This window comes from Mandrillus leucophaeus, unplaced genomic scaffold, assembly GCF_000951045.1.
Source record: "Mandrillus leucophaeus isolate KB7577 unplaced genomic scaffold, Mleu.le_1.0 Scaffold80, whole genome shotgun sequence".
In the NCBI taxonomy this organism is placed as follows: domain Eukaryota; kingdom Metazoa; phylum Chordata; class Mammalia; order Primates; family Cercopithecidae; genus Mandrillus; species Mandrillus leucophaeus.
Window position 1 is genome coordinate 1,999,141 of NW_012108697.1, and position 23,995 is coordinate 2,023,135.

Below are 23,995 nucleotides of genomic sequence, written 5' to 3' on the forward strand. Positions count from 1 at the left end.
CCAGACCGAGGGGTGAGTGGGCAGTGGGTTATACTCACAAGCACAAGAGCTGGGTACCTTTGCTTCTCAGGCAGACCAGAAGGGGTGTGGCCTGAAAGCCATGGTATGTCTCAACTGGGAAGGCTTATGTCCTGGGGCAGTTTTGAGTTCCAGAGCGAATGCCTGGAACCTAGCTAGCTGCTACTAGTGGAACACTACGGGTGTGAGACCTATCTTGCCAAGTGCATGGGAACTGGGCAGGGCTTACTGTCACCTGCTACTCCGCACTCCCCGTGTGGACTTTCTGTGCAGCACAGGCAGCTGCGCTCCTCCCTGGAACATTACCCCTGTGGCAGGAGGACTGCCCTCTTATCCCCACTGGGGCCTCTGCTTGAGCCCCTACGTGGAGAGCCACAGCACGCACTTGCGTGACCCAGCCCCCACCTGGCTTTGCCTCTTTACCCCCTACTCCATAGCTTAACACAAAGAACAGAAACTTTGGGAAGCTCTATGGCCTCGCCCATTGTCTGAGACACCAGAGTACCTCACCTGGGTAGCATAAGAAGCACAAATCCCACGGCTACCACCGCAGCTGGTGTTCTTTTCCAAGTGCCACCTCCTGCCTGGAGGCCAACAAACACAGTCCATTACAGCATCCGCTGGCAGAATAGCATAGCACCCAGGAAGGAGAAAACTTGTGCATGACCCCATCTGTCACCACTGCCTGCAATACCCCCAGCTAATCAGGAGGTTGTGAGTCTGTCCACATGATCAGTTCGTTCCTACTATTGCTAGTGTTTGAGAAAGCCAACACACTAAGGCCATGTATCAGGAATCTCAGAGTCTACGTCACTCCCCTGCCACCCCCATCAGAACAGGTGCTGGTACCCACTGCTGGAAATCTGAGGGCAGGTTGCATCACTGGACCCCTTGCAGACATTCCCCAGCACTTTCCTGGAGTGTGGCAGCCCCACTGGGTGGCTAGACCCAGAGGAGCAGCAGCATTCACAACAGTCTGGCCCTCAGGGTTCCTACTCCTAGGGGAAGGGGTAGTGTACCAAATCAAGGGAGTAACCCATGGGACGAAAGAATCCAGATGGCAAAGCTCGAGTCCCAAGCTTTCTACTTGCGGGAAGTTTCTTTCAGCAGAGGCACAGGTGCAATGCTGAACTCAGCAGGGAAAGTCTGTGGCATTACTACAACAGTCAAGCAGCCCTGGTGCTTGTGACAGGTCTTGGAAAAGGAGACTTCTCCTCCTCACCCACCACTGCAGCTACAGCTTGGGCTTCTCCTACAGGAGCGTGGCATGGGTGCATCTGTAGAAAGCCTTTCTGGAACACTTCAGGGTGACTGCATCCCCATAGGACAAGTGCCCTTAGGGTTCAGGCCTGCATGAGGGGTAGTCATAATCCCTCTCTACATGGAATATCAGCATTTCTGCAGATGGAAAGTGGTGTCTGTCTGGTTTGAACGGACGGAACACTGGGTCAGGAGTGTGAATGGGAAGCAGATTTTTCTCCTGCTGGCCTGGCAGGGGAGCTGAGGTAGCCCCTTCCTTCCCTCTGAAAAGACCTCAGTGCTTTTCACTCCAGCTTCTCCAGCTGCCTATGTCAAGGCTGGGACCTCTGCCCACATTAGGTGTTGTATTTATCTACCTGTTTTAGCTATACCCAGTTTTTACCCATGGACAACTGCCATGCTGACCTGAAGCCTGAACTGTTCAACTCAGTAAATAAAATACTGGAGGAATGAATGAATGAATGAATGAATGAATGAATGAATAAGTGTACACCACTGGGGATGAGCTAACCTTCAAGAGACTTTTGCCATCCTAACCCCATAAGAGACAGTAAACCTGCTCACACACCAAGCACATTGCTACTACATCTGAGAAAACCATCACACAAAGACTCTCTATAACCAAGGAACTCATACACAGTCTTCACCCCCAAAAGCACCCAGAGCCAAATTAGGTTACAACAAGCTATAATCATTGAAGTCACATCCATAAGGCAGAAGGAAGGAAATTAAAAAGCAACAGTTGACTAAAAAATATATTAAAAAAATAATTAGAAGAAATGGTCTATCCAAATGAGAAGGAACCAGAAAAATAATTCTGGCAATATGACAAAATAGGGTTCTATAACACCCCCAAAAGATCATATTAGCTCTCCAGCAAAGGACCCAAACTAAGATGAAATCTTGGAAATACCAAATAAAGAATACAAATGGTTGATTATTAAGTTACCCAAGGAGATACAAGAAAAAGGTAAAAACCAACATAAAGAAAGTTTTTTAAAAATTCAGGATACGAATGAAAATTTTTCTAAAGAGATAGATACTTTAGAGAAAAAAAAAAAACAACAAAAAACAATCAGAACTTCTAGAAAGAAAGACACATTTAGGGACTTACAAAGCACAGTGGAAAGTTTTAACAACAGACTAGACTAAGTAGAAGTAAGAACTTTAGAGTTCAAGACAAGGCTTTTGAATAAACTCAGTCAGACAAAAATAAAGAAAAAATAACTAAAAGAAATGAACAAAGTCTCTAAGAAATATGAGATTATGTAAAATGGCCAAAGATAATAATCATTGGTGTTCCTGAGGGAGAAGAAAAAGTAAAAATTCTGAAAAAATTATTTGAGGAAATAATTGAGGAAGACTTCCCTGGCCTTGCCAGATATTTAGACATCCAAATATAAGAAGGTCAAAGCCCTTCTGGGAGATTCATGGCAAAATGGACATCTCCAAGGCATACAGTCATCAGGCTACTACTAAACATGAAGGAAAGAATTCTAAGAGCAGTAAGACAAAAGCATCAGACAACCTACAAAGGAAAAGCTATCAGACTAACAGTAGACTTCTCAGCAGAAACCTTATAAGCCAGAAAGGACTGGGGCCCTATTTTTCGCCTCCTTAAACAGAGTAACTCTGAGCCAAAAATGTTGCATACAGCAAAACTCAGTTTCATAAATGAAGGAGATATAGTCTTTCTCAGACAATCACATGCTGAAGGAATTTGCCACTACCAGATCAGCCCGACAAGAAATGCTAAAAGGAATTCTAAACCCTGAAACAAAAGGTCAGTATGCAACAGAATAGAACCTCTCAAAAACACAAAACTCACAGGGCTTATAAACCAATAACATAATGAAGAAAATAAAGTATCCAGGTAACAACATGATGAATCGGTCACATCTCAATATTAATGTTGAATGCACATGGCCTGATGCTCCACTGAAAAGATAAAGATTGGCAGAATGGATTTAAAAAATCACAAACCAAATGTCTGCCCTCTTCAAGAAGCTCAGCTAATACAAATTATTCTTATAGAATCAAGGTAAAGGGGTGGAAAAAGATACTCCACAGAAATGGAAACCAAAGGCAAGCAGAAGTTGCTATTCTTATATCAGATAAAACAAATTTTAAAGCAAAACAGTTAAAAAAAAAAAAAGACAAAGAAAGTATTATAAAAGGATTGACCCAACAGGAAGATATTACAACCCTAAATATATATGCACATAACTCTGAAGCTCCTAGATTCATAAAACAATTACCACTAGACCTAAGAAAAGAGATAGACAGCAACATAATCATATTGGAGAACTTCAATACTCCACTGACAGCGCTAGACAGATCATTGAGGCAGAAAGTCAACACAGAAACACTGCATTTAAACTACACTCCAGAACAAATGGACCTAACAGATATTCACAGAACATTCTACCCAAGAACTGCAGAATACACATTATTCCCATCAGCACATGGAACATTCTCTAAGATAGACCATGTGATAGGCCACAAAATAAGTCTCAATTAATTTTTAAAAATGAAAATTATATCAAGTATCTTCTCAGACCACACCAGAATCAAACTAGAAATCAACTCCAAAAGAAACCCTTAAAACTATATAAAAACAAGGAAATTAAACAGTCTGCTCCTGAATGATTTTGGGGTTAACAATAAAATCAAGATGGAAATTTGAAAATTCTTCAAAACGAATAATAGTGACACAAGTTATCAAAAACCTTTGTGATACAACAGAAGCAGTGCTAAGAGGAAAGGTTGTAGTGCTAAATATCTACATCAGAAAGTCTGAAAGATCACAAATTCACAACCTAAAGTCACACCTCCTGGAACTCCAGAAGCAAGAACAAACCAAACCCAAAGCCAGCAGAAGAAAATAACAAAGATCAAGGCAGAATAAATGAAATTGAAACAAAAAAATACAAAAGATCAATGAAACAAAAAGTTGCTTCTTTGAAAAGATAAACTCAGGGGACCATTAGCTAGATTTACCAATAAAAGAGAGAAGATTCAAATAAGCTAAATCAGAACTGAAGATGTAGGGTCAGGCACAGTGGCTTACACCCGTAATCCCAGCACTTTGGGAGGCCAAGGTGGGTGGATCATAGGTCAAGACTGAGACCATCCTGGACAACATGGTGAAACCCCGTTCCTACTAAAAATAGAAAAATTAGCTAGGTGTAGTAGCATGCGGCTGTAGTCCCAGCTACTCGGGAAGCTGAGGCAGGAGAATTGCTCCACCCAGGAGGTGGAGGTTGTAGTGAGCTGTGATTGTGCCACTGCACTCTAGCCTGGGTGACAGAGTGAGAGTCTGTGAAAAGGCTAGGCTAAGCTGTGAAAAGAAAAGAAGGAAAAAAGGAAAAAAGGAAAGAAGGAAAGGAAGGAAGGAAGGAAGGAAGGAAGGAAGGAAGGAAGGAAGGAAAGAAGGAAGATGGAGACATTACAATAATGTCTTTGTAGTAACCTAGATGGAGCTGGAGGCCATTATTCTAAGTGAAGTAAGTCAGGAATGGAAAACCAAATACCTATATTTTCACTTATAAGTGGAAGCTAAGCTGTGAGCATGCAAAGGCATTCGGATTGGTATAATGGATACTGGAGACTCAGAAGAGGGGAGAGTGGGAGGACGATGTGGGATTTTAAAAAACTACATATTGGTTGCAATGTACACTACTTGGGTTACGGGTCCACTAAAATCTCAGACTTCACCGCTTACACAATTAATCCATGTAACCAAAATCTACTTGTACTCCAAAAGCTATTGATATGTACATATATATATGTATACACACACATGCGCACGCGCACACACACACGGAAAAGCAATTCATTACATACAAAGAAATATCCGTAAGACCATCTGCGGATTTCTCACCAGAAACCTTGCAGGCCTGAAAAGAGTGGGATAATATAATCAAAGTGCTAAAAGAAAGAAACTGCCAACCACCAATATTATATCCAGCAAAGCTGTCCTTCAGAAGAAAAGATAAATACTTTTCTGAGACACATGAAAATGAGGGTGTTCATCACTACTAGACCTGCCTTACAAGAAATGCTAAAAGGAATACTTCAGGTTGAAATGAAAGGACACTCTTTAAACTCACTGGTAAAGGTAAGTGTATAGTCAAATCCAGAATATGCAAATAATTTACAAGTGGTCTTTGACTTACAATGGTTTTACTTAAGATCTTTTGTCTTTCCAATGCTGCAAAAGCAAAACACATCATGTAGAAACCATACTTCAAGTAACCATACACCCATTCTGTTTTTACTTTTAGTACAGTATTGATAAATTATATGAGATATCCAACACTTTATTATGAAATAAGCTTTGTATTAGATTCTCATGCCCAGCTGTAGGCTAACGTGATATGAGGATGTTTAAGACAGGCTAGGCTAAGCTCTGAAATTCAATAGATGAGTTGTATTAAATGCATTTTTGGCTTATGATATTTTCAACTTACATTGGGTTTATAGGGATGTAAATCCATGATAGGTTGGGGAGCACTTGTATTAATTGTGCATAAATCACTTTGAACTCTACTAAAGTTAAAAGACTAAAGTATTAAAAACAACTCTAGCTTCAATAACTATAGATATATAGTTGTTAATGGATATACAATATAAAGAGATGTAAACTGTGACCAATAACATAAAACGTGGAAGGAGAGAATAAAACTGTAGAGTTTCTGAATGTGCATGAAGTTAAGTTGTTGCTATGGTCTGAATGTTTACGTACCCCTCCAAAATTTATACACTGAAATCTATTCACCAATGTCATAGTATTAGGAGGGGGACATTTGAGGTATGATTAGGTCCAAAGGGTAAAGCTCCATAAATGGGATTAGTACCTTTATAAAAAGAGCTCTACCTTGCCCTATCTACCATGTGATAAGATATAATAAATGAACAAGGAAATGAAACTTTGCTATACACTAATGCTGTTAGTACTTTGATCTTGAACATTCCAGACTCTAGAACTACGAGAAATATATTTCTGTTGTTTACAAGCAACCCAGTTTAGGGTATATTGTAATAGAATCCCAAATGGACTAAGTTGTTATCAACTTAGAATATACCGTTATAAGATGTTTTGTGTAAGCCTCATGGTGAAAACAAAGCAAAAACCTGTAGTAGATATACAAAATATATACAGAAAAGAAACAAAGCATATCACTACAAAAAATGATCAAATCACAAAGGAGAGAAGCAAGAGAGGAAGAGAGAAACAGATGAGCTATAAAACAGAAAACAATCACAAAATGGCAACAGTGAGCCCTTATCAATAATTTCTTTAAATATAAATGGATTAAATTATCCAATCAAAATACATACAGTGACTAAATAGAGTAAAAAAATAAGATCCAACTACATGATATTTACAAAAGACTCACTTTAGATTTAAGGACACACATAGGCTAAATGTGAAGGGATAGAAAAAGATATTCCATATGAATGGTAACCAAAAGAGAGCAGGCGAGGCTATACTTACATCAAACAAAATAGACTATAAGTAAAAAACTGTCGAGATAAAGAAAGTCATTATATTATAGATACCAATTTATCAAAGATACAAAAACTGTAAATATATATGAACCAACATTAGCACACCTAAATATATGAAACAAGTATTAATAGAACTACAGAAAGAAATAGCAATAAATAATAGTAAGGGACTTCAAAAGCTCACTTGCAACATCCAGACAGAAAATCAATCAGGAAACAGTGGACCTGAACAACACTACTCCAGATGGACCTAACAGACATATATACAGCATATCATCCAACAGCAGCAAAATAGACATTCTTCTCAAGTGTACACAACATTCTCCAAGATGGATCATATGCTAGGCTACAAAACAAGTCTTAATTATTTTAGGAGGATTAAAGTCATATCATGTATCTTTTCTGACCACAATGGTATGAAAGTAGAAATCAGTAACAGGAGAGAAATTAGAGAATTCACAAATATGTGCAAATTAGGCAACACACGGGTCTTCTTTGAGCCAGAACAACAAAACTAGAAAACACTGATGAAAGAAATTAGACATAAATAAATGGAAAGATATTCCATGTTCATGGATTGGAAGAATTAATACGTTAAAATGTCCATGCTGCTCAAATTGATCACTGAACAGATTCAGTGCCATCCCTATCTAAATTCCAATGGCATTTTCACAGACATATAAAAAAATTCTAAAATTCATATGTAGCTACAAAAGACCCCAAATAGCCAAAGCAAACTTGAGCAAAAAGAAAGCTAGAGGCATCACATTTCCTCACTTCAAATGACATTACAAAGCTATAGTAATCAAAACCGTATGACACTGGCATAAAGCAGATACATGGACCAATGGAACAGAATAGTCTGGAAATAAACCCACACATTACAGTCAACTAATTTTTTGACAAGGGTGCCAAAAATATTCAATATGGAAAGGATAGTCTCTTCAATAAATGGTGTTGGGAAAACAGGATATCACCATGCAGAAGAATAAAACTAGACTCTTATCTTACACCATACAAAAAAAATCAACTCAAAATGGATTAAACATAAGACCTGAGACCTTAAAACTCCTAGAAGAAAACAGGGAGAAAGCTCTTTGACATTGGTCTTGACAATGAGTTTTTGCATATGATGCTAATGCACAGGCAACAAAGGCAAAAATAAACAAGTGGGATTACACCAAACTAAAAAGCTCTGTACAGCAAGGAAATAACAACAACAACAACAAAAAAAATGAAAAAGCAAACTATGGAATGGGAGAAAATATTTACAAACCATATATCTGAAAAGGGGTTAATATCCAAAACACACAAGGAACTCACATAACACAATAGCAAAAAAAAAAAAAAAGAAGACAACCCAATTTTAAAAATGGGCAAAGAACCTGAATAGACATTTCTCTAAAGACATACAAATAGGCAACAGGTATATGAAAAGGTGCTCAGTGTCCCTAATCATCAGGGAAATGCAAAGCAAAACCACAATAAGATATCATCTCACAACTGTTAGGTTGGCTGTTTTAAATATGTATATATATTTTTAAAAATATATATGGTATACAATACACAATACATTAGGTCTTCTGTCTGAAACCTACAGCATCCTTCTAGGTTGATGCTAAACACTGTCTACAGTGACAGAAAGGCTCACTTCTAACAATTCAAGTCAGCAGTGGTGGGACTTGGCTCTTTCAAATCTGTAAAGCTAAACAGTTACTTGCTTATTCCTATGAGACTGGGCTTGATTTTTGGAACCTCCAAAGGGCAATCATAGTCCAGGGTGGTAACCAGGTGGGGGTGCCTGATCTCAGACACTTCATTTCAGTCAAACCAAGACCTGGTTTTGACCCCTTATTTCCTCCTTTCATCATCACAGTGCACCAAGAAAATCCAGACCTATCTCAGTTCTGCCAAGCTGCCCGGAGAGGGTACGCCTGGCATTATTTTCTCATATCTGGACCCCTTTTTAGGGTCCAGACTGCAAAGAGCAGCCATTTGAGGAGACTGCTTATCCCACTGTTAAATATGTCTAACTTCTCTTTAAATGAAATATGTCTAACTTCTCTTTAAATGAATTAATACATGAGACACTCAAAGCACTAACAATGCCAGGCACACAGTAAATCTCGGTTAGTCACTGTAACTCTTATTCTTACTATTCGTCACCAAGACTGTCGCTGTTTGCAGACTGAGACCTCATCTTAATCTTTTTTTTTTTGGATCACAGAAAAGTGTCAGGTACATGACAGGCACCAAATCCATTTTTCTTTATAAACCTAACTTAAATGTATTTTCGAATCCTTCAGCCCCTTGAATACACTACTGTCCAAACAACAGAACCAAGGAGACCCAAGAGGGTGGTTGAGAACCCTGAGATCTGGGGCTGAATCAGTTCTTCCACATATTAGCCATGGGACCTCAGGAAAAGTGCTCAACCTCTCTAAGTCTCAGTTTCCTCATCTGCAAAATGGGAAAACAATGGTACTTATGTCACAAGTGGTTGGGAGGATGAATGAAACAATGCACGTAAAATGCTAGGCACTGGTGGCACATTCTAAATCGTCAAGAAATATTTCCATTATCACCAATGTCCACGAGACTAAGACGATTTACAACTGTCAACCTTCGCCTTTATTTCAAAACCACATCCATATTTTAAAAATATTTTGTAGAGACTGAAAAAAAATTCCTGTAGTGATTGTTTCCAAATATGTTGACCAGGGGCCCACATGTTGGTACAGAGCTGGCCAGGAAGTCACTGTCCAGCTATTGTCTGAACTTTTTACTTTCATGAAGAGGGAAATGGACTGCAGCTGCTTCCCTTGAAAAGTGACATCATACATTTGTACCTCACTTCCTGCCCAAATAAAAACAATCTTCCTAAAGGGCACACAGAGAAGACCTGAAAACTTCCCCCTCTCTCTTGCCTCTAGCAGCTGGGAGGGGGAAAGGGAGGATCTACTGGGCACTCAAGCGCTCCGCTGTGTCACCCGAAGCTCACGGCATTGCTAGACCAGGGCCTTTACTTTAGTATTGCAGAAACTTCAGCTTCTTCAGAGATGTTAAGTAACCTGCCCAAAGCCACACAGTTTACAGGTGGGGGAAGGTGGACTGTGAATCTAGGCAATGGCCATACCAAGGGTGAAGGTCAGGCTGGCGAGACCCAAAAGGAGGAAATAGCCTGTAAATTGAGACAACAGGGAGGGCCACGTCAACTAGCCCGAGAGCCCAGAAGTTCAAAAGTTAAAGATCTGGAAATGATACACCCACAATCACCCACAAGTAATTTTACTGCTCCATAAACCGCAAAGCTGTCTCCTGGAGCCTAACACTCCACACGTCTAAATGTCTCCTGCCCTGTTTCCACCTCCTCAAGGTCCCGCTAAGGGCCCCGCAGCAAGGACGCTCAGCTCCAGCGTACTCAGTCTTGACAGAGCCACTGCTGCGAACCGCGTACCATAATCAACTCTGTCCATCCCCGCAACAGTCAGCGGCGATCACCGTGGTTCCCATTTAACAGAGAGATGGTTAAGGTCCCGCCGCCGGCAGGCAAGGGGCGGGGACCGGAACCCAGGCAAAGGAGCCCTGGCTGTTAGTCGCTGTGCCAGATCACGAACCCTCCTCTCCTAAATCTCGAGAGGGAAGGGAGGACAAGCTGAACAAGGCAAGCGATGGAGAGGGCAGAAACGGCTCTCTTTCCAAAGTTTCAGCGCAGGCCGTCGGGGCCACTCTCACTCAACCAGGCTCCCCTAGACCACGCTGGGGGCAGAGTGGGGACTAGGAAGCCGACAGGAAGGAGGGAGGCAAGACGCGCACGGCCGGCGGGCTGGGGAGGCGCCGGCCGAGGCGGGGGCTCTAGTTACCGTTCCCACGGCGGTAGGGCGGCTGGGACTGGCACAGTCTCTCTCTGTCGCTCCGCAGCAAGGGTCTGAGGCACCTTTAGCGAAAGCGAAACTAAAAGCCCCGGCGCCGCGGAGGGAGGGGCCGCCCCGGGTAGGGCCGGGCGGGGCTAGCGCCGCCCCTTCCTCGGGACACAGCGCTCGGCAGGGGTAGAAGAGCCCAAAAGCGACAAGCGCCGCCGCACGCATAATCCCTGGAGGGCGCCCTCTGCAAAGCTGGCGCGCGCTCTGCAAAGTTGGCCACTCGCTCTGCAAAGTTGAGCCTGCGCACGGGAGAGCGCGCACAGCAAAGTTTGCAGTTTTCCGCAACAGCCCAGCCACCGCGGGCTGTTCCGGGAAAAAAACAAATCTGCCAAACTGGCCGCGCTCCAAGTGACCCAAAGAGCGCAGACTTCGCGGCGGCGCTCAATGATGGGGCGCTCATGTGGTCACCTCCACTTCCCTGCCCCCAGTGTAGACCTCGACCTGGGCCTTAGCATGAACTCGGAGACCGCTTTCCCATAGCCAGAGGCTCTTCCCTAGCGAAACTTGGATCCCAGCTGGAACTGCTCGCGTCCCCCCGGGGGACTCCGCGCCTGCTTCTGCATGCCTACCCCCCCAAGGCTGATCCGCTTCGGGCCAGCTGTGGCATCCGCTGTGGTCTCCTAGACGTTGCTTTGCAGGGACGCCCTCCTGGGCGCGTGGGCGTAGGACGCTCTCCCAGCTTTGAAGGAAGTACCCACCTGGCAGCCCAGCTAGCTGGTGGAGATGCTGCTCCCGAATCTTTCGGGAAATGTTTGTTGTGCGCCCCCATGTGTCAGGGACTGGGTGTGCGGCCGGGAGTCAGTCAAACACGGGAGAGACCGAGCACTTCCACGGATTCTAGTTCACCCCCGGATTCTAGTTCACCCCAACCCCACAGCACACACATACACACACACACACACACGCACGGATTCCAGTTCACCCTGACCCCACAAAACACATACACACACACTTACGCATTCCAGTTCACCCTGACCCCACAAAACACACATACACACACGCACACACACACGTCTTTCTTCACCCTGGCTCAAGGAAGCAACTAAACTCAATCACACTGAGGTGTAAAATATCTGAGAAGAAATTGTAGTTTTATTCATATCAGAGATACAGTATTTACTTTTAGGAACCACCAAATCCTTGCATGAATGGAGTACGTGCTTAGTGGTCTGAAATCAGGCAAGAACGCCATCTTCTCTTTTTGTTTGTTTGCTTTCCTGTGGGCCTGAGACTTCAGTATTTGTCTCTCAAATCTCTCCAGGTGAGGACGCTTTCTTGGTTTGAAAAAAAAGACTGACCCCTGGCAAGTGTAAGGGAATAATTATAATTGATTAACTTATGGGAAAATCCTGAATCCCTGAATATTTTTAACCAGCAGTGACACAATTTCTAATGTGGCTGCCCTAGTCTTTTTTTTTTAATACCCACGTTCCCGAAATGTTGGAGGTAAACTAAGCCATTCAGACACTAAGATAATTTGTTTTGTAAAGAAATTCAAGGCTGGGCACGGTGGCTCATGCCTGTAATCCCAGCACTTTGGGAGGCCGAGACGGGTGGATCATGAGGTCAGGAGATTGACACCATCCTGGCTAACATGGTGAAACCCCGTCTCTACTAAAAATACAAAAAATTAGCCGGGCGTGGTGGTGGGCGGCTGTAGTCCCAGCTACTTGGGAGGCTGAGGCAAGAGAATGGCGCGAACCCAGGAGGCGGAGCTTGCAGTGAGCCAAGATTGTGCCACTGCACTCCAGCCTGGGCGACAGAGTGAGACTCCATCTCAAAAAAAAAAAAAAAAAAGAAAGAAAGAAATTCGATTGTGAGTCATCTGAGAAACGAAGAACACTATTAGTAAAGCGATTAAGTTACTGTTTGATTTATCTAATTTGTAAATCTAGGATCTTGCAGATTATTCCTGAAATATAGTGAATCAGTGTTAGAGCTAAAAGAGGCTCTTACAACTGATCTCTGTTCGTTTTATAAAGAATTTGAGGCTCAGCAAAGTTGCCCCCATCATAGATTTGCTAGTGGTAGAAGTAGAATCAAATTGCCTTTAAAAAATGAATTTTCCATCCACAAGAATGCTCTATCATAAATTATATCATGCAAATGTCACGATGTGTTGGCATGCAAGAATTCACAGCTGGCTCAAATGGAGAGGTGGTTCGAAAAGAAACTTATTTCAGTTCCTTATTGTTGCAGGAAGTCAGGGACCCCGAATAGAGGGACCAGCTGGAGCCACAGCAGAGGAACATAAATTGTGAAGATTTCATGGACATTTATCACTTCCTTAATAATACTTTCATAATTTCTTATGCCTTTTTTATTTTAATCTCTTGCTGAGGATGTAAGTCACTTCAGGACCACTGCAATGATTGTGTTACCTGTACAAATTGATTGTAAAACATGTGTGTTTGAATATGAAATCAGTGCACATTGAAAACGAACAGAGTAACAGTGATTTTAGGGAACAAGGGAAGACAACCATAAGGTCTGACTGCCTGCAAGGTCAGACAAAAAGAGCCATGTTTTTCTTCTTGCAGAGAGCCTATAAACGGATGTGCAACTAGGAGAGATATTGCTAAATTATTTTCCTAGCAAGGAATATTAATATTAAGACCCTAGGAAAAGAATTGCATTCCTCGGGGGGAGGTCTATAAATGGCTGCTCTGGGAGTGTCTGTCCTATGTGGATGAGATAAGGACTGAAATACGCCCTGGTCTCCTGCAGTACCCTTAGGCTTACTAGGATTGGGAAACCCCAGCCCTGGTAAATTTGAGGTTGAACTGGTTTTCTGCTCTCAAACCCTGTTTTCTGTTAAGATGTTTATCAAGACAATACGTACACTGCTGAACACAGACACTTACCAGGAGTTCTGATTTTGTCCTTGCCCTGTTTCCCCAGAAGCATGTGATCTTCACTCTGCTTTTTGCTCTTTAAAGCATGTGACCTACTCCCTGTTGGTGCACCCCCTCCCCTTTTGAAATTCTTAATAAAAACTTGCTGGTTTTGCAGCTCAGGTGGGCATCACAGTCCCACCGATATGTGATGTCACCCCCAGCGGCCCAGCTGTAAAATTCCTCTCTTTGTACTCTTTCTCTTTATTTCTCAGACTGGCCAACACAGGGAAAATACAAAGAACCTATGGTGAAATATTGGGGGCGGGTTCCCCTGATACTTATTGTAGGCTGGCACGAGAAATTCCAAAGTTATTGCTCTAAAGCTGGATTATCACAGTATCAACAAGAAGGAAATACAGAAGGGAAGAAACCATTTTGAACTTTTCTGTCTGTAATAATTGTACTGACACTTTGGATCCAAATGATGTTTTCTTCTAAATGTACCTCCTTTGTCTCTCCAGCCTTGGGTCATGCCATTGTTTTATGTTTCCTTTCTATATTCACATGATTGTAGCATGTGCCTTCCCCCTTATTCCAGAAAAGTCCCCCAGCCTCCCCTATTGGGATGGTTTCCAAAGGGGCTCATAGATGCTCTTGGGCCAGCCCCTCTGAATCTTCCCTCCAGCCCTCCCCTCTGGTTGCTGGTGAATTCCCCATCCATACCCTGCTGGGCAGAGCACCCCTGAGGGGTGCCACCAGTGATTGCTTCTCCAGTTCTCCACTGGACAGGTGAGGCCAGGCTATGACTTTATACAGGACTCCATGAAGGACATTGCAAGATTAACAGAAATGCCATTCTTACCACCCAAAGCCCAAACCCAAACCCTGGCCCCTGCTGAGGTCCCAGCAGGCTTCTGCCAGGTGGAGAGAGTAGGAAGCTCAGGGCCCAAGAGGAATTCCTTTCTTCCCTGGAAGAAGGAATTCATGTTGCACCTGTTACTGAATGATTGCCTCACAACTTCAAATTCACCCTTTTTGTCTGCTCTGTGAAAACTGAACTGGGCCCTTTCAGTAGTTTTCCCTTGCCTGTGGCCTCACAGGCAAGGGAAAGCTTGGTGGGTAAATGGTGCTGCAGATTCATTATAGGATGGAAAGAGTTTTGCTTCCTGGTTCTCATGTGTCTGATGTGCTCCTTCAGAGGGCATGACTTCTCAGCACCCGGTTCTTGGACTGCAGCTGGTGGCCAGCACACCCAGCAGCCATCAGCTTCCCCTGGCACCTGCTTCAGGTGGTTTTGTAGAGAGTGCCTCTGTTACCACTGGAGGGTCTTGACTAGGAGTTTTCCAGGGTCTTGGTGTTTTGAACAAAGAATTGCACAAAATGCATAAACAAAGGAATGAAATAATGAATCAACGAAAGCACAGATTTATTGAAATGAAAGTATACTCCACAGAGTGGGAACCAGCTGGAGCAAGTGGCTCAAGAGCACTGGTTACAAAATCTTCCGGGGTTTAAAGTACCCTCTAGAGGTTTCCCATTGGTTACTCAGTTACACCCTATGCACGTAAAGACTTAGCCCCTGACAAGTCTGACTGGTTGCAGTCAGGACACAGATACAGAGAGAAGACCATGGGAGGATACAGGGAGAAGGTGGCCATCTACAAGCAGAGAGAGGTCTCTGAAGAAATCAGCCCTGCTGATACCATGATCTTGGATTTCTAGCCCCTGGAACTGTGAGAAAATAAATTTCTGTTGTTTAAGCCACCAAGCCTGTGGCACTTTGTTATGGCACACATACGTTATTTGCAAGGATATCTGCTATTGCCACAGTTTTCAGAGTTCTCTTTACTTCTTACTAGCCAACCTGTTGATATTCCAACTCACTGTTACAGTTTGTAATTTGTTATACAGTTGATCCTCCATATCCCCAGGTTCTGCATCTGAGCATTCCACCAACAGCAGATCAAATATACTTAAAAAAACAAACAAGCAGAAAATAACAATACAATAATACAAATGATATAAATAAAAAATACAGGGTAACAGCTACTTACATAGTGTTTACATTGTATTAGGTACTTTAAATAATGTAGAGATGATTTAATGCATATGGGAGATTACACGTAGGTTATATACAAATACTATGCCATTTTATATAAGGAACTTGAGCACGCATGGATTTTGGTATCCTCAGGGGCCCTGGAACCAACACCCCCATGGATACTGAGGGATGCCTGTGTTCATTCAGCTTACTGTGTGGTTTCTCTCTCCTGAGTGGACCCAGATGGATACCAACCAAGCGCTGCCTCATTTCTGATTCTGTGGCCTTCGGCAGTGTGACCATCCATTTCTTGATGCAGAGGGGAACTTCCACCCCACCCACAGGGTGTGTTGTTGTTTCCTGGCCCAGGAAAAGGTAACCCCAGCAGTTGAATATTATTATTCACACCTGAATAAGATTCTACTGCAATCAAAGCCCAGGCCATATAGGGCTGAACTAATTCCTAATCATTTCCTCTGCCTTCCTCTCCACTCCCTCTCCCGAGGAGAACATCAGACATGGTTGCTCCTGATGTCCTGTGAGCAGCCCCTCAGACCAGGGGTTGCAAACTACCACCTGCAGGCCACCTGTGGTCTGTTTTTGTACAGCACACAAGCTAAGAATGGTGTTTACATTTTTAAAGGGTCGTAAAAAAAGAAAAGAAGAATAAGAAAAAGACGATGCAACAGAGATTGGCTATATATGGCCTGCAAAGCCTAAAATACTTACAGCGTGACTTTTTACAGAAAAAGTTTGTGGGCCCCTATCTTACACCAAATGACACAATCCCATCTTCAAAGCAAACAACGACTGTGATGGGTAACATTAGGTATCAACTTGATTGAATTGACGGATGCCTAGATGGCTGATGAAGCATTGTTCCTGGATGTGTCTGTGATGGTGCTGCCAGAGGAGACTCAGAGGAGTCTCAGGGAGAGTGCTGCCAGAGGAGCTGATGGTCTGGGAGAGGAAGGCCCACCCTCAATGTGGGTGGGTACCATCCAATGGGCTGCCAGCTTGGCTAGAGCAAAGCAGGTGGAAGAAAGGGGATAAGCTTGTCTGCTAAGTCTTCTCCCTCTTTCTCTCTTTCCATGCCTCTCAGGACACTAGGCTTCTTCTCCTGCCCTTGGACATCAGACTCCAGGTTCTTCAGCCCTTGGACTCTGGGACTTGCACCAGCAACCTCCCAAGGGCTCAGACTGAGGGCTGCACTATCAGCTTCCCTGGTTTTGGGGCTTTCAGACTTGAACTGAGCCAAACTACTGGCTTTTCCCTTTTCCTAGCTTGCAGCCAGTCATGGGACTTTGCCTTGTCATTGTGTGAACCAATTCCCCCTGATAATCTTATATGTATATACACACACACATGTGTATATCCCCTATTGGCTCTGTCCCTCTGAATAACCCTGACTAATATATAACTTTAAACTGAAGAGTGGTTTCAAGCCAGATTTAGGTTTGAGGAGATGTAGAATTTCTCTAATTTTCCTGGATGCAGTACAGTTTCTATAAACCAACAGATCACTTGCTCAACCTCTGAGAGTGAAGTTTGGGCATTAGGTAACCTCACCAATGTTTAGATTTCCCTAGGGTGGTAAGAGCTCCTTGCCTAATTAAGGTCACCACCATCTAGTGCTCATGCCTTAATGACTGCACAGAAGAACTTCAGTCTGAGGTCGCTGACCCCCCATCAGCCAGGACCTGTGGGACTTTACCCCAGGAGAATACCCCCAATAACTTCTCCCAGGACACTTGGAAGCCCCCAAGGATAGAGGTGAGGGTGGTGGGCAAGGGCAGGTCTGACCTGGGAAAGCATGAGAGCTCGAGTCAAGGCCCTGCTTTCTGAATTCTCCACCCCAAGTGTATTGACGCAGCATTGTACAGTGCAGGGGAGTGGACAGATGGAACAGAGTTGACACCATCAGCCTGAAAGAGCAGGACAGTAAGAGTTCATGGTGCATCTCATATAAGCACTTTCCCTTACCCTGTCCACTGCCAGTTTTCTTGAGTGACCCACTCTGGGGGTACCTGGTATCACATCCCCTCTGCTCACCAGTGTTATCTCCATGCATGTCACCAGTCCCTCCTTACACCCCCGCAGCAGTGACCCTCCACTTCCCTACCTCTAGGCTTTCTTCAAGCTGCCTAAGTCCATTAAGCTTGGGCAGAGAGGTCTCCTCTAAAGGTATAGGGGAGTTAATGACCCTGACAGTTGCCCTCAACCAATGAGGGATGAGAGTTGAGTGGATGTGTCACAGCCCACCATCTTTCAGTGACATCATTCTGAGGCACATTCTACACAAATCTTCAGAGTGTCCCCAGCAAGACTGTGCTAACAGTGGTATAATATCTAGTTTAGAATATGCTCTTTATTGACTCTTCTCTTTTCCCTGGCTTATTTGCCTTAAACCCTCACTCCTGCCTCATGGGACCACCTCCCAAATAACTTCCCTGTGCCCAAGTCCTTGCTGAGAGGGGAAACAAAATTAAAACAGGAACAGACCCCCAGCATGGGAGGAACACCTTCCGTCTAATCTGAGTGACAGTGACAGAATGAAGAGTCAGCAGCTGTCCCTTGATTTCACATCTCTTATCATCTCTCTGTAGTTTCAAAACCTGTTCATATGCACAGCCCTGGAGGGCCCTGGAAATGGTGCAGAGTTAGACAGGATTACCTCATATCCTGGATGACTCAATCCAAGTCCAAAAAGACCTCAACTGGCTAAAGCAAGGCGACCACCATCTACAGGATGAAATTGAAGAGGTAAATGAGGACTACATTTAACTTTCAATAGGAAACCACTTGCCCACATACTGAACATAAAAGTCATTAATGTGAAACAAAAAGCTCCCTATGAGTCAAGACTTAAAAAAAGCCAGAGCAATGTGGGGTGGTGTGGGCCGAAGCTCCCAGATCAAGGCTCCACAGGGCTCTGCAAGATCTGGCTCCAGCTCACCGGCACCAAGCCCAAGTCCAGGGCTAGGCTGAGAGCACAGTGCATCAGACACCCGGAAGGGCTGCTTTAGATTCACTCAGACTCACCTTCCATAGGGCCTTTGCCTACTTGAGCCGGCTCAGCCTCGGTAGTGGCCACTATCTCTGTGAGGGCTCTGGCCATCTTCACGTGGGCACAACCAAGAGTGTCTTTGGCCTTCTGCTGCCCTTGGTGTTTTCCTGTTGATATTGAGGTGTGATATTCCATGGGACTCCCTGTGTACATACACAGCATGGACATTAACAGCCAATGGCACAAACCTTTCACCAATGGGAGACAGGGCCCTTCCTTCCTCTAGTAGATGTTCCTGAGAAGTGGTTGTTTATATGGCCCCTTGAAAGATGGTCAAGCCATTCAATGCACTTTATACCAGCTGGTGGCCCCCTCAAGAACAACCCTGATACTGACTGTTCCCTGCCCTGCATTTCCTGCCTTCTAACTCCTGCTCCCTGGATTATACTTCTGAATAAAGTCCTTGCATATAAGTCTTTGACACAGGTTCTGTTTTCTGGACAACCCAGGCTAACACTGATGCTGTCTGAACCAACTCCTAAGGCCAAAGGAACGTGGTGTGCTCACTGGCTTGGCTTGGATGGCCTGCTGTAATCCCTGAGTCGAGTGGGAGGGGCTTAGGCCAAGGAGTGGGAGGGGCTATACATAACATGAGAAGGGTAGTGTGAACCGACCAAGGCCCGACTACGCAGTGAAGGTTGTGTTTGACTTGCCCCAGAAACGAGTGTTTACTTCTAGTTCCTTAAACTGTCCCATTTCTAGTTCTATGGGTTTGTTTCTCCTAGCAATTTCTAATGTCTAATAAATCAGAAGTGATGGTACAAATCCTCTTTAGCATCTTGCATTTTGTAATTCTTGTGTTCACAAATGTGACCAACCCGTCGTAACGGCTACAGATTGCAATCACGAGGTTAGGCAGAGAAGGAATGTTGCAAGCTTCTTTTTAAAATGAAATCCCCCCAATTCTTCAGCCCTCTGGACTGGGGTACGGTTCATTCTCAGTGATTATCGGAGCTTCCACCCCACCCCAGAAGCCTGGTGCAGAGCATAACAACCAGGGAACCCTGCAGGTCTTTGTGCTGTGCCTGTTGCTGTTCTCATTTGCTCAGGCTGGTGGCAGCCCTCCTGCCTGATCACGTTTCAGTGTGGGAGTCCTTGCTGAGCCTGGAGTCCTTGCTTTGAGTCCCCTTCCCAGGTGGAGAGAGCCTCTAGCCCCATGTGGGAAAACCTGAGACTCAGCCTTCCCCTTATACTCATGTGAACTTGAACCCTACTCTTCTTCATCGGCTTTAGAGCTTCTTCCTACCCCCTGGCTATCTCAACACAACCCAAAATACTACTGATCTCATTCCACCCTACCTGGGGACACCAGCCTAACCTCAGAGCATTTAGGGCCAAGGTCACAAATTGATAACCTGCTGGCCAAATTCTGCCCATGACTCTGTTATATTGTTTTATATACAAAAAGAGAAATTTCATGTGTAAATGCAGACTTCCGATGTGCTCAGAATATTTGGAAAATATTCTGGAAAAATCAGATTATTTGGCAATGTGGGATGCTGATTCTTTCATGATGACAGTTGGCTGGGACTGAGGAGCAGTTGCCTGCTTCAGATGGGATGAGTGCTCATCTCTTTGGAAAAGTTCCTACCATTACCTATGACTTCATACCTGGACTCTATAGGCATTTTGGTGTGAGTATTAAATTTATTTCATTAATCCAATAAATCCTTATGAAGCACCTTTTATTGCCAGGCCTTGTTCTAGGCATGGGGCATATAGAAGTGGCAAAAAGGACCAAGGATCCTGTTTAGATAGAACTCATATTTTGATGGGAGAGACACGATTTTTAAAAGTAGAAACATTAACATGTAATATGTCCAGTTGTGATACCGACATGAATTCCATCAAGCAGACTAAGAGTAATAGAAGATAATGAGATAGGAGTGGGGACAGGTGAGGTACCATTTTGTATCAGGTATTTCTATAAGGTGATAAGGTGACATTAGCAGAGACTGAGGCAATGAGAGGTTTCCCAAAGCCAGGAAGAGAGATTCTGTCTTCATGTTACCCCTTTTAAGGCCTGTGAGGCAAGGGACCAAGCACAAAGGCCTTCTTGGAACATTCTAGAATAAAATACAGAGGTCAAAACACCAAGAGTTCTCATTTGTTTTTAGTTTTGCGTTCCAGTAGAAGCTAAACACAAATTGATACCTTATTAAGTGTTTAGTTTCACTGTTGTAAACACTTTGGGTAGGTAAAGTTAAAACTCAAGTGTGATATTTATCCATTTAAAGGAGTGAATCAATCCTATTTTATTTTCTATATTTTTGGGAGCTGGCTTTTCTGCTTTAGTCATAGGATGCATAGAGCAAGCTTTTCTAATTTGATTGTTGGATGACGGTGTGGCATCTTCCTTTAGGTTCTTTTCTTGGGTCATGATCACAGCTAGTGCTAAACCACTCGATGCTGCCTGATCATACACCAGGATTTGGTTATCCACATAAACATGATGCTGTTGTGAGTTCATTTTTCTATTTAGAGAAGCATGTCAGCTAGAAATACTTCCACCTTATTTCCCAGACGCATGCGTGCTGAGTGAGTGGCCAAAATAGCCCCTTGAGTAAGTGGCAGCTTTAAAAACCATCCAACTGCTGACTTCAAACTAGAAGGTCAGCAAAGGAAAGTGGAAGTTGGACTCTGAACGATCGAGGCGCCCACAGGAATTTTAGAGACGTCGGATTTTGAAGGCTTGAACTAGACTGGGGGTTCTCCTTGCATTTCTTGCCTGTTGCCTATCTTTGTCTTCTCCCTTCCGACTTCGAGATGAATGTGCAGGCTTGCTCTAGGTGTGGGTATGGGGTTTATCCTGCTGAGAAGATCAGCTGTATAGATCAGGTCAGTAGACATTTCTTGGCTTTTGTGAATAATAACAAACACAGGAAATTGACCTTCTCACATATGGACATAGGTAAATATGGAAATTTAATTTTCAGTTAAATTTTTTTGAACCACAAGAAAAAGTTGTATTTTCCCACCTTTATTTAGTTCTACCCATTTCTATTTCTTCTATGTTGTCTCGAAAAGAAAAAGTTATCCATTTATTTAACTGTGAGTGTTGTTATAGCTGTGTGTGTGGTTTTTAATTTTTTTAAATCACCATTTTATCCTCGAAGTTCATTTTTGTCCCCTGAAATATATAAGAACCTTGAGTCTGGGGGAGAAAAGGTAATTGCTAAATCTTCTCTGTATGATTTCTAGATATGGCATAAAGCCTGTTTTCACTGTGAAGTTTGCAAGATGATGCTGTCTGTTAATAACTTTGTGAGTCACCAGAAAAAGCCGTACTGTCACGCGTAAGTGTTTGATGTCCCCACCACTACCTCTTGAGTTTTATTTGTTTTTCAACAAGGAGCCAACTAAATGTTCAAATCATATACCCTGGGGTTAAATCCAAGAAATATCTTCCCCAAAGTGTTCACTTGTATCCTGTCATTAAAAAGACCTAAGGTGGGATTTTATGCAATGGACACAAAATTTCAAATTTCTTCCAAGTAAAAGATCAAATATATCCACTATAACCTCGTGTCAAATGATTAAATATCGTGCAGAAAAATATAATGGCCATAAATATGCATATAGAGCTTTGAAGTATTTTCTTTTAAATAATTTCAGAATCCTTTTTTACTTTCTTTAGGAAGTTTTCAAGTGATCATTTCCAGTTAGATTTAGGCTTTCAGTTGTATATGTTGATTTTATTTGATTTGCTTTTTTTTTTTTTCTGTAAGATGCATTGCCTGGAAAATCATGAACTTAATTTTTAAGTTTTATATTTATTGATTTTTTTAAAAAATAACTGTTATTATTTAAAAATAATCTTAAGAATAGTCCCTCCATCATTTGGATAAAGTACATTTCTAATTTTGATTTATACCTATTTGTTGTAGCCATAACCCTAAGAACAACACTTTCACCAGTGTCTATCACACTCCATTAAATCTAAATGTGAGGACATTTCCAGAGGCCATCAGTGGGGTAAGTTATTTAATTTTCAGTGGGACAGAGGGTATGGAGAATGGTTGGTTACTGGGTAGAAACATACAATTAGATAGAAGGAATATGTTCTAGCCAGGCACGGTGGCTCACACCTGTAATCCCAAGACTTTGGGAGGCCAAAGCAGGCAGGTGGTTTGAGCTTAGGGGTTAGAGATTGGCCTGGGCAACATTAGTGAGACCTTGTCTTTATTTCTTAGAAAATTAAATAAATAAAAGAAGGAATATGTTGTAATGCGTTTTAGCAGAGTAGGGTGACCACAATTAACAACAATGTATCATATAATTCAAAATAGCTGGAATAGAAATAATACTTGAGGCGAAACACCCTAAATACTCTCACTTGATCATTACACATTCTTACGTAACAAAATATTACATGTACTCCATAAATATGTGCAAATATTATATATCCATTAACAATGCTTAGGCACTTGTAAAGTTTTTAAGTGTCTCTGTCTGCATGTGAAGCTGCCCATTTCCTCCACATACACATGTAAAGTGCATTTGAGTAACAAATGTGACTGTTTGTTCTCCCACAATATTAGGGGCCAATATACAGGATAATGTAGATAGAATAATTGAGGTCCTTGATTTCAGTATAATCTTTGTGTCTTGACCAGCTCAAGACTGTTTCATAAAATGATGACAGTTTATAGAGTAGGCTCTGCACACACTAGAGGCTTACTACATAAAACAATGCTTACATAGTTGGAACATATTACGAGGATCTTGACTTTTCCCTGTGACATTCTGGTACGTAAAATCAAAACCTTTAGTTTCACACTCAAGTCTCTCTGAATTCAGTCATTACTTAGGATTATTGACAGCCTGTTTTCCCCTTGGGGTGGGAATAGGTCAAAGATGTTTTCCTTTGGAAAGGAAGTTTAGTTTAGGAGGTGTGGAGTTGGGATGGGGAGGTAAACATGGAGGCCACACTGCCAAATCCAACCTCTTGAAAATCTAATAGTGGAGTTTTGTCAAATAACCAGCTATCGACGTAACTCTTGCACCTACTAAAATGATGAATCATTGAGCTTCTATAACCCATGCCCACACGAGGTTGCTCTGTGGGATGAAGTTTTAGTGGCTTTCTAAAATTAGAAAATTACCCATGAGGTGAAAGGTTCTCTAGTAATCCCTCCTTACCCAAGATTCCCTTCCTAATGTTGCTCCACCTCATACTGACTCCCTTCCTTGCCCAACTGTCCTCCTCCCAAGAAACTGTATATGAGATAGAGGTAGTGGTCTTGCTGTGTGGCTGTCTACACATGCTGCCAAGATACCTTATTTTCACTAAATGCTTAGAACTAATTGTGAGTTTATTATTTCTTTTATTTAA

At 42.8% G+C, this 23,995-nt stretch overlaps 2 protein-coding genes across 6 annotated transcripts in view; one reads left to right on the forward strand and one right to left on the reverse strand.

Annotated features, from left to right (window-relative positions):
• Nucleotides 1-10,965, reverse strand: part of CASP7 (caspase 7, apoptosis-related cysteine peptidase) — a 49,577-nt gene extending 38,612 nt beyond the window's left edge. Inside the window, exons 1-2 of one of the 3 annotated variants that reach the window (XM_011967512.1) lie at nt 10,656-10,965; nt 529-602 (exon numbers count right to left, since the gene is read on the reverse strand). Coding sequence is in view for 2 of the 3 variants with exons in the window: in XM_011967510.1 (XP_011822900.1) it covers nt 10,656-10,880 (225 nt within the window). In the remaining variant the exon portion in view is untranslated. Of the gene's footprint in view, nt 1-528; nt 628-10,655 lie in introns of those variants that run through there. The other 2 variants (XM_011967510.1, XM_011967511.1) reach the window with 2 other exon arrangements.
• Nucleotides 10,966-21,238: 10,273 nt separating this feature from the next.
• Nucleotides 21,239-23,995, forward strand: part of NRAP (nebulin-related anchoring protein) — a 78,295-nt gene continuing 75,538 nt past the window's right edge. For all 3 annotated transcript variants that reach the window (XM_011967515.1, XM_011967517.1, XM_011967514.1), the window contains exons 1-3: nt 21,239-21,498; nt 21,862-21,956; nt 22,548-22,635. In XM_011967515.1, coding sequence (XP_011822905.1) covers nt 21,427-21,498; nt 21,862-21,956; nt 22,548-22,635 — 255 coding nt within the window. In that variant the 5' untranslated portion in view covers nt 21,239-21,426. The remainder of the gene's footprint in view (nt 21,499-21,861; nt 21,957-22,547; nt 22,636-23,995) is intronic.